At 41.1% G+C, this 10,708-nt stretch overlaps 1 protein-coding gene across 2 annotated transcripts in view; it reads right to left on the bottom strand.

Annotated features, from left to right (window-relative positions):
* Positions 1-1,651: 1,651 nt before the first annotated feature.
* FAM114A1 (family with sequence similarity 114 member A1) overlaps positions 1,652-10,708 on the bottom strand; it is a 78,962-nt gene continuing 69,905 nt past the window's right edge. For both annotated transcript variants that reach the window (XM_049790146.1, XM_049790147.1), the window contains 2 exons: positions 4,277-4,330; positions 1,652-1,833 (listed from right to left, as the gene is read on the bottom strand). In XM_049790146.1, the coding sequence (XP_049646103.1) occupies positions 1,735-1,833; positions 4,277-4,330 (153 nt within the window). In that variant the 3' untranslated portion in view covers positions 1,652-1,734. The remainder of the gene's footprint in view (positions 1,834-4,276; positions 4,331-10,708) is intronic.

Raw genomic sequence — 10,708 nt, 5'->3', positions numbered from 1 at the left:
TTTTTTTCTGCTCAGAGAGCCAACAGGCAAGACTTCTTGCAGTTGAAGGGGTGCTGATTGTACTCTGAAACAGGATTGTTCAATAGAAACTCCTCTGGAATAAGTGCAGAAAGCACAGGCGTGCCCACTGGCAAAGCTTCTGGTGGCTGCAGGTTCTTCTCTACAAGCTGTCCCGGATCAATGCACCAGTGAAATCATCCAGCTGTTGAGTCTGCATGGTGCAATAACAGCCACAGTGTGATATGCCACTAGCAAGTGTGATTCCTGTTCAGCTCAACACTATAGACCGAAAATACAGTCCAGGATGTGCTGACCTTCCCTATCTGAATTTATCTGAATTACATGCTCTGTAATTATGCAATGATGTACTATGAAGGTCACCGAGGTTCTATTTTTCATCTGCTTTGCCTACTGCTATAGTTGTGGATGCTACACTTTGTGATGCTCAGGGGCCACTAGGATGCTGGTGATGGGAGAGGGTGGATTATATATTGTGCTAGTGGTGAAACTCGGGGCCTTGGCACATGCAATGTCTGTGCTCATCCACTTGAACTACTCTCTTTCCAGTTTGAACTTTCAACTAGAGTTTCACCCCATATCATAAGTTTGGGGTTCAAACAAAAAACAGTACAAGGCATACAGAAAAAAGACAACACAGGGTCAGAGATAGTATAGAAGTTTGGGGACAGGCTGAGCATGGAGCCAACCTAGGTTCTATCCCCAGTACCATTGGGTTGCAGTAGCTGCACTGGATGCCATCTCTGTGGTGTTCTCAGCATTCCAGCACTGCAGGGCCAAGTATCACTGCACCCTCAGGCTTTTGCACTGAACCACCATTCCAGCTGGCTGAAACTTGCCAATGCATCCCCAATCCCCTGCCAGCCTCCTGAATACCACTTGGGATGCCAGGCTCCCCCTCAAAGCAAATGACAATCTACTGAATCATTCATTGAATGGCAGAACATTTAAGAAGTTACCAGTTTACTTCGTTCTTCAAAACTGTGAAGGTTTAGAATAACCGCAAAGATTTTAAGCATATTAAGAAATAGAAATTGTCTTTTACAATATCTGTCATAATTGGGGTGCAGTCATGTTTCTCAACTATGAGCACAGGAAATCCTCAATACATGCTTGTTTTAAGAAGAAATGAGTACAGACACTTAGATTTATCCTTTACCATAACAAGAAGAACCTGTAAGTAGTGTTATTTATTTTGGGGGGAAGCACACCCCATAGTGTGCTCAGGCTTTGCACTCAGGAATCACTTTGGAAGCCATATGGGGTGCCGGGGATCGAATTTAGGGGGCCATGTACAAGGACTCTAACCAGTGTACTATTTCTCAATCCCAGTAGTGTTATCTTTTGCTCATGACAAGGATGTAACAAAATTAAGTTCAGGATAAAATGATGTGCTAGAAGAACAAGAACATTGAAGGTGAATATTTAAAGGATTAAAATTCAAATATCTGGGGTCTGCATATGAATTTCTAAAATTAGCAGGCTTGGCTGGCAAAATAAAAAAGAAAAAATGACTTTCAGATGACAGGGAAATATCACCAAGTGGTGAACATTTAAATTAACACAAAGGGACACAATCATGTGTGAAAACAACCATCCTTGCTGAAGTGGAAAGATGGACTTGTTACAGTCTGGTGCAAAAGAGCTCAGAGTTTCTCCCATGGTGTGGATAGCATGCCTTCAGGGAAGGATCAGAGCTGTAGGGCCTTTCCCAGATCATGGATGGGTTCTGGAGCTGTTGTGAAGGTGGGAAAACTGCAGCACGGGCAGCAGCAGCTGGAGGGCGTCCTGGATGTAGGTGGTGCTGTTGCAGCCCTGCACCAGAAGACAAGGGGCCATGGTTAGTTCCTAGCTCAGTCTCATCATGACCACTATTGCCTGGGCTTCCCTTCCTTGGCCTCAAGCTCTACTGAAGACCTTGCATGTTCCTCTTGTCCTGTGGGTGTTGAGGGCAAGTGTCTTGCTCTTCACTTCCTTTGCTCACAAGAGGGATGTCATTCAAGCTAGGGAAGAATTTCCTTAGACTTAGGGTGCACAGGGTGGGTGTGTCCTTCTCACCCATCCATCTGTTCTATCTTTGCTTTTTGTTTTGGGGTCTCACCTGCAGTGCTCAAAGCTTACTTCTAGTTCTGCACTCAGGGATCACTCCTGGAGATGCTCAGGGGACCATATGAGGTACCAGGGATTGAACCCAGGCCAGCTGCATACAAGGCACATATCCTACCTGCTGTACCATTAATCTAGCTCTATCTAACTGTCCTGCTTTATCGACCCTCCAATAGAGTTCAGGCTCTACTGCCCTGAACACAAAAGTACAGTCCAAAGACCAAGACTTGCTTTAGCCCATAACAGCAGAAGTATAAGGGCCCATCTCTAGCTATGTAAGGAAGTGACAATGCAATTGAAATTACCCCAAGAATCTGGTCATTCTTCCATGCATGTGGGCTCCTTATACTTGGGCTGGATATTGTTATTTCTGCTCTGTGAAGTATACTAATAGCACTGGAAAGGTCATTTAAATTTTAGGGTGACCAAAACATGAGAAAACATCTATTGAGAGACTGAATAAGCATGTAACCTCTTTATGCTTGAGCTGGTGCCTGAGAATAGCAGAAAGGATATTTTCTTGAGATGGGTTCAGTACAGTGGCTTAAACTGCTTGTCTTGCACACAGCTGACCCAGGTTTGATTCTTGGCACAACACACCTTCACAACAGCTCTGTGTCCCACAGAGCCAGGACTATACGCTTGGATCACCTTAGGATGTGACCCCTAAATAAAGCAAAACCAAAAATATTTTCTTTGTTCTTTTTTTTTTTTTAAGACTCCTCCCTGTGGTGCTCAGGGACCAGCCTTGACTCAGTTCTTGGAAGTCGCTCCAGTTATGCAAGGGGACTATGTGTGTAGGAAATGGATCTAGGCCCTCTCTGGGCAAAATCTGCATTAGCCCACTGCCCCTACTCCTGGGCTCAGAAGAGATGTTTCCCATTCCATATCCTGCCCAACAGCTCTGATCCCTTCCCATTAGCCCTCTCCCACAGTGAGCTCTTCCCAAACATGAATGCTGGCTGCCACCATTTGCCATTTGGGTAGTTTTCCTTCATAGTTATTCTAAAACACACTGTCTGAGTGGCGTGAGCAATAGCACAGCAGATAGGGCTTTTACCTGCACACAGCCCTGTGGTTGGATCCCCAGCATCCCAGATGGTCCACCCAAGCCTGCCAGGAGAAATTTCTGAGTGCATAGCTAGGAGTAACTTCTGAGTGCCACTGGCTATGGTCCTCAAACAAACAACAACAATAACAGAAAGAAAGAAAGAAAGAAAAAAAGAAAGAAAGAAAGAAAGAAAGAAAGAAAGAAAGAGAGAGAGAGAGAGAGAGAGGGAGGGTGGGAGGGTGGGAGGGAGGGAGGGAGGGAGGGAGGAAGGAAGGAAGGAAGGAAGGAAGGGGAGAGAGAGAGGGAGGGAGGGAGGAAGGAAGAAAATAAAAAATACTTTACAAAACAAACACATAAAACCAAATAAACACTGCCTGGGAGATACAGGCACTTCACTACTGGGAACTTGGCTGAGTTCTAGCTGACTGTTCATAAAGTAAACCAGGAACATTCATAGAGTGCTGTGTTCTAACTCACTTCTCAGCACGCAGGGGCTTAGCTGGGTGCCCTGATGGCACAAAGCTTCTAGGAAAGGTTTACTTCACCCACATCTCCTGAGTTCTTTGACATTTTTGCTCTAGTTGCCCACTGTGGAGGTGGGCAGCTTCCGAGACAGAGGGCCACACCCTGGCGAGCAGACCCCAGGCACCTACAATGAGCACAAATTGGACATTCTTCTGGTCATTTCTGCCACTGGGAGCAGAAAACAGAAATTCCTATGAAACCAGAGATTCCTATGAATGGACAAGTGTGCTCACTTTCACAAAAGTCCCCACTCGGAACAAATCCCTTGTGGTAGCCAATAATGACAACATTAAATCTAGTGTCTCACTTACAGCAGGATCAGCTCCTGCTGAGGAAACAGTGACAGAAATAATATGCACGCTCAGTATTTCTCTTTAAAATTAAAGTAAAAATTAAGTATTTTTACTTGATTCCAAGGTTTATAGCTGGCTAAGAGACACAAAGGACTCAAAATAAGGGAGGGAAATGTGGTGTATAAGACTTAGCATTGCTAAAACACGCACACACACACACACACACACACAATTATACACATTTGCTTTGTTTCAGAAGCATTTCTATGGGGGCAGCACTTACCTCTGTGAGCACACTACTGATCATAGGGTTAAGGACCTCGGCCTTCTTGTTACTCTGTGGAATCAAAGGGATGAGATTAGCAGATTAGATGCTTAGATAACAGTTAAGGCTTGCCACAGGAAACTGAATCCTCTAGTTTTACGGAGCACGTGCTAAGAGGACTGTGTTCTGAAGGGCTCTGCAGCTGGTGTGTTAAGTTAAAACAATACCATTATGACCAGTGTAAGGCTGGGAGTGGGTTGGGGGTGGTAGAAGGCACAAAGGGGCGGACAAGTAATAGTTGCCTCAGCACCCAAGTTCTTATTGGGGAAGTGGAAAAACCTCCAGCATTTTGGGAAGATCATATCTGGCAATGCTTAGGAACTATTCTTGGCTTTGTACTTTGAATTACTTGTTAATGCTTGGGGGACCATGTGGGATTCCAGGGCTCAAACCTAGTTCTGTTGCATGCAAGGCAAACACCCTAACTATTGTACTATTGCTCTATCCCCCCATAAGCGTTTTTGATTAAAATTACAGCTCCAATGTACTCTACCAGAAGGAAAGTCATGGAATTTATTGCTTAGGATCCAGAACATGAATGGGAGGGGAGCCAGGGCCCAGGGCCCAAGGGCAAACAGGGAAGAGTGCAGGTATCAAGCCCCTGGTCTGTTTATGAATGCTCAGTTCCTTGTAGTTCTTGTATTAATTTTAATTTTTGAACCTAGGGCCTCAAACATGCCTCTCACAACTGTCTTCACAGGTACTTAGAGAAAGCATAGAAGGTACTTGTGGTGGCAACCCTATCTTGGGTCCTTTCTAAATGTCTAGACTGAGTATGAGTGGGTCAGTTTATACTATAAGATGCTCAGGTAGCAACTCAACATAGCTATTTCTTCATCACATGGAAGAAAAGTAGAATGTTGACTGTAGACTCTGCTTTTAATTTGGTGCTCCACATTTATTTGATCTCAGTTCATTGGAAATAAATCCTAGAGGGAGGTAGATACCATGATACCCAGTTTAAAAATAAAAAAGCAGGGTTTAGAAAGGTTGAGTTCCAGGTTTAAGGCTACATAGCAAAAAATTTGTGTTCAGACCTTTAATGAACAATTTGAAACTTGTAGAATGAAACTTGTGCTTTGTAATGCCATACACAAAACTTAACTAAAAATGAACTATGGACCTGAATAAAATATATGAAACTACAAAAGACATAGAAGAAAATCAAGGCAATAAGTTTTCTGACATTAACCTGAGTAACAACTCTAGGACTTAATTGCAAACAGAAGGGAAACAAAAGTGAACATAAACACATGATACTATGTCAAACAAAAAGTTTCTTCCCAGTGGAAAAAAATCATCTCTTAAAGTAAAAGACAACTATTGAGTTGGAGAATATTTGCAATTGTATACTGAACACAAGATTAACCTTCAAATGATATAAACAACTTGGACAACAGCAAGAAGAAACAATCAAAAATGGGTAAAAGATATAAAAAAAGGCAATTGACCCCACAAGACATATAGATGACCAACAAGCACATGGAAAGATGAAATATCACATATAATTTGGGAAATGGCAATCAAATAATCAAATCCACAGTGAGATGTCATCTACACTTATGAGAATGATTATTATATATAAAGATAAGCAATGAATCCAGGAAGATATGAGAGAAAAGGTGGATATCATGTGCATGAGGTGGATATTAACTGGGACAGCCAATCTGGAAAACAGTATAGACATTTCTAAAAATATTGAAGAATAGATACCTGATGATCCAGTGATTCTACTTCTGGGCATTTATCCTAATATAAAAATAATAATGTGAAAAGCTACATACACCCCTGTGTACACTGAGTCATTACAGTAGCCAAGAGATACAATATGAAGAGCCATCAAATGCCGTCTAGTCCAGCCTTATGGAAAACAATATGGAGATTCCAAAAAAACCCCAGGAAATTGAGCTCCCATATAACCCAGCTCTACCACGCCTAGGGATATGCCCTAGGTACACAAAAACACAATACAAAAATGCTTTCTGCACACCTATATTCATTGCAGTGCTATTTACAATAGGCAGACTCTGGAAACAACCCAGAAGCCCAACAACAGATGAATGGCTAAAGAAACTGTGCTACATATACACAATGGAATACTATGCAGCCATCAGAAAAAATGAAGTCCTGAAATTTTCCTATACATGGAAACTATTATGCTGAGTGAAGTCAGAAAGAGAGACAGACACAGAATAGTCTCACTCATCTATGGGTTTTAAGAAAAATAAAAAACATTATTGTAATAATACAGAGACAATAGAGATGAGGGCTGGAAGGACCGGCTCATGATACAAAGCTTACCACAAGAATGGTGAGTTCAATTAGAGCAATAACTACAGTGATAACTATCATGACAATGGTAATGAGTGAGAGAAATAGAATGTCTGTCTCGAATACAGGCAAGGGAGGGGTAAGGAGGGAGATAGGGGGCATTGGTGGTAGGAAGGTTGCACTGGTGAAGGGGTGTGTTCTTTTTTGTAACTGAAACTCAACTACAAACATGTTTGTAATCATGGAGTTGAAATAAAGATAGTAATTTTTAAAAAAGGGCCTATCAAAGGATGAGCAAATAACAAAAATGTAGATTATTCATGGTCAGCTATATGGAGTTTTGAATGTTGGCTTAGGGAGATGGCTCAAAGAACTGGGGTGCCTACTGTGGACACAGGAACCTAATTTCAATCCCTGGTAGCACATGGCCTCCAGAGCACTAATGGAAATGATTCACCCTTAAAAAAACTAATAAATCCTATCATTTTTAACTATTTAGATGGACCTTCAGGGCATTATACTTAGTCAAATAAGTGAGAAGGAGAAATGATAAATACTGCACAGGTTCACACAGATATAAAATAAGGAACAAAACAAACAAACCTTTGGGTTCTGGGAACAAAATGTGGTTACTAGAGGGGGCAGGGAGCAAGGTGAGGGGGCATAAATCAAGTAAAGGGGATGAAGTGTATGGTGGATAGAAACCAGATGTTCAATTTCTCTATATACTGTAGTATACAGAGATGATAAGAATAGAAAGCGGTATACCCAAACAACCACCATATTTATCAAATTCAGTTTATAAGAACAAAATGGTGGTTCTCAAAGGTGAAAAAGACTTGGACAAATTGGGCTAGGGGGTGATAATTTTCTGGTGGGATTGACTATACCTTTGGTGGAGAACACCATGCATCATACAGATGTTGAACTCTAGGGATGCACAGCTAAAACTATGCACTAGTATAAACAGTATAAACTATATGCTAGTATAAACAAGTTACTTCAATAGACACTTAAAATAATTATAAAGCTTATTGCAAGTGTGGGACTAGGGAGAAGTGGGTGAGGCAGAGTTGTACAAGATCAGTTTCAATCTTTACTCACCATTGAGAGAGAGAGAGAGAGAGAGAGAGAGAGAGAGAGAGAGAGAGAGAGAGAGAGAGAGAGAAGAAAAATGCATGTCACAGAGGAAGGTACAGGGGTGAGGGCGAGGGAAACTGGGAGGCATTGGTGGCAGGAAATGTGCATTGATGAAGTGTGTTGTACACTGTATGACTGAAACTCAATAATGAATAACTTTGTAACTGTGTATCTCAATTATTTATAAAAATAAATGAAGTACATTTCTATGAATAGGTGAATTGTGACCAGATTCTGCTCACCCACGTGTCTGTTTCTCTCTCTCTCTCATTCTCTCTCTCCCTCTCCCGCTCCCTCTCTCTCTCTCCCTCCCTCCCTCTCTGTCTCTGTCTCTGTCTGTCTCTGTCTCTCTGTCTCTGTCTCTGTCTCTCTCTGTCTCTCTCTGTCTCTCTCTCTCTCTCTCTCTCTCCCCCTCCAGAGCCTATTTATGAAGATTCTTTACCTTTAAAATTTAATGAAAATTGCTCTTTTCTTATTCATGAGAGTCAAAGGTAAAAGAAACCCTTTAAACAAGGAAAGAATTTCTTACATACTGTAACACTGATGATCATTGAGGACATTAGGATAAGTGAAATAAGTTTCCAGCCTCCACCGTCCCAATTAAACGAACAAGTACTGCCTGATTTCATTTATCTGAGATGCCTAGAATAGGTGAATTCATTGCAGCAGACAAGAGAAGGATGGCTGCTGGGGTGGAGGAAGGAAAGCACAGAGCAGCTGTTAAATGACTTCTGTGTTCCCAGTTGGGAAGATGAAAAGCCTAAAGAGTCGATATGTCAATATGTGAATATATATAATATACAGACCATTACTAAATTGCATATTTTAAAATGGCTAAGGGGCTAACTTTAATATTATGCATCTTTTACCAAAATAAAAACAAGGTTAAAAACTTATACTAAAAACCCCTGAGTGCCGCCAGGTGTGGCCCAAAAAACAAACAAACAAACAAACAAAAATTACACTAAAAAGAATCTATCTATGAGCCAGAGAGATGGTTCAGAGGGCTGAAGTGCGTGTTTACATATGTGAACTTGGGTTTAATCCCTGGCACCACTTCTAAGAGTTTCTGGGAGTGTTTTCCAAATTTATCAAAATGAAGAAAGTTCTTAGTATTTTTTGAGGGTTATGATTGAAAGTTTGCAGATGAGTTAGTAGGTATCTTACTTGTCTACTTTAGTTTCAGCCCACATCTTTAGTTTTGTTGTTGTTTTTACTTTTTCTTTCAAAGGCAAACTAGATACTTGGTTATAAGGTTTACCTTTAGATTAGTAGTAGAATGAAAACATGCTTCCTGGATTGCAAAACATGAATAAAATAAAGCACAGACTAGAGAGTCAATATAATATGGGTGCTTCAAAAGTGAGAGATAGTGTTAGGGGTGCTATTATGATGATTTGTACCACTGGTCTGTGAATCAATAGCCTTCTCTGTCTATAATGTTTAGACTTAGACCAGGGATGTGAATCAAGTGGAAAAACACATGCTTTGGATGTGTGAGGCCCTGGGTTTCATCACTAACACCTCATAGCCCCTTCCTACCACTACCCCAAGTACAGCACCCCTGGGAGTGGTCCTCATGACTCTCTGTGCACCACTACACTGAGTAGCACCACACCAACAAAAATGGTATTAGGTAATAAAATATGGGCTGGAGCTATAATACAGTGGGCAATGAGCTTGCCTTGCATGCAGCTGACTTGGGTTCAATCACCAGTATTTCAAAGGTCCCCGCAAGCCCCACCAGGAGTAATTCCTGAGCATAGAGTAGCTAGGAGTATGCACAGTGCACCAGAGTGTAAGCCCAAAAACAAACAAACGAAATCGAGGCTTGAGAGAGGAGTCTTGTAAGTGGTCAACCCCAGTTCCATCTCTAGTACAACATGGTTCCCTAAGCATTACCTGGTTACTATGGAAACCCTCAACATTGTTGGCATGACCTGGGCCATCCCAGTTCTATGAGGCATGAGAAGCATCATATCCTTGGCCATTATACTGAGCAACCAATCCAGCTGGCTCAGAATTTCTGGGAAGAGCCTCCACCAAATAAAATAAAAATAAAATGTTCAATCTATGAGTAGATTGAACATAAATCTATGAGTAGGGAGAACTGATAAATAATGAAAAGAACTGGAGAGTGGGCAATCTAGTTTCCCTCACTGTACCCAGAAGGCTTTATGGGAAACACAGCACATAAATGAAATACATCTTCACAGACAGCTTACTTTCATCGACATTATTCCACTGAGACCCACGTAATATCTTGCTATGGGAAACCATAATGGAGTCTTGGGGAAAAGCTCTTTAAAAACCCAGTCATTTTAGTAAGTAACCAGAAAATCCATTATGGTATTTGCTTTCATGTTTATTTGATTATCAATAAACCTCTAAAATATAATCAAAATGAGGGCAATAAAATGACATTGGTTTTCAGAATCAATGAGATGTGCAAGCAATTTAAATAGAGTCTGGAGAGCAATATACATTCATTAACTTCAAGTTATGAATAATGGCTGTTTTGGAGAACAGAAAATAATGACTTGATGTAAATGATTTATCATAGCACAAGATAAGGGCTATTGTGGTGGGGAGGTGACATTTAGTAAACTACTTAGAGTGAACCTTCTCTTTTATTTTTTTTTAAAAAAAAGTAATGTGGCTTAATTTTGTGAATGCAAACATTGGTATAGGTCTACAAAACAATGCATGTACATACATATTCTATATAATATATAGTCTATAAATTCAAAGGCACAGCCATTATGCTAAAACCTTACTTCGTAAATGTAGGTTGTGAGATGCAAGAAAGATAGTCAGGGGTTAAGGCACTTGCCTTGCATGTGGCCAACCTCAATTCAATCCCTGATATCTCATATGGTCCTGTAAGCATAGCCACAAATGACCCCTGAGCAAAGAGCCAAGAGTAAGCCCTGAGCACCACTGAGTAGGTCCAATTCCCCCAGATTCCCAAAATATATG

This window comes from Suncus etruscus, chromosome 16 (genome assembly GCF_024139225.1).
Source record: "Suncus etruscus isolate mSunEtr1 chromosome 16, mSunEtr1.pri.cur, whole genome shotgun sequence".
NCBI lineage: Eukaryota > Metazoa > Chordata > Mammalia > Eulipotyphla > Soricidae > Suncus > Suncus etruscus.
The sequence above is the reverse complement of the archived record's forward strand: the minus strand, read 5'-3'. Positions and strand labels throughout refer to the sequence as shown.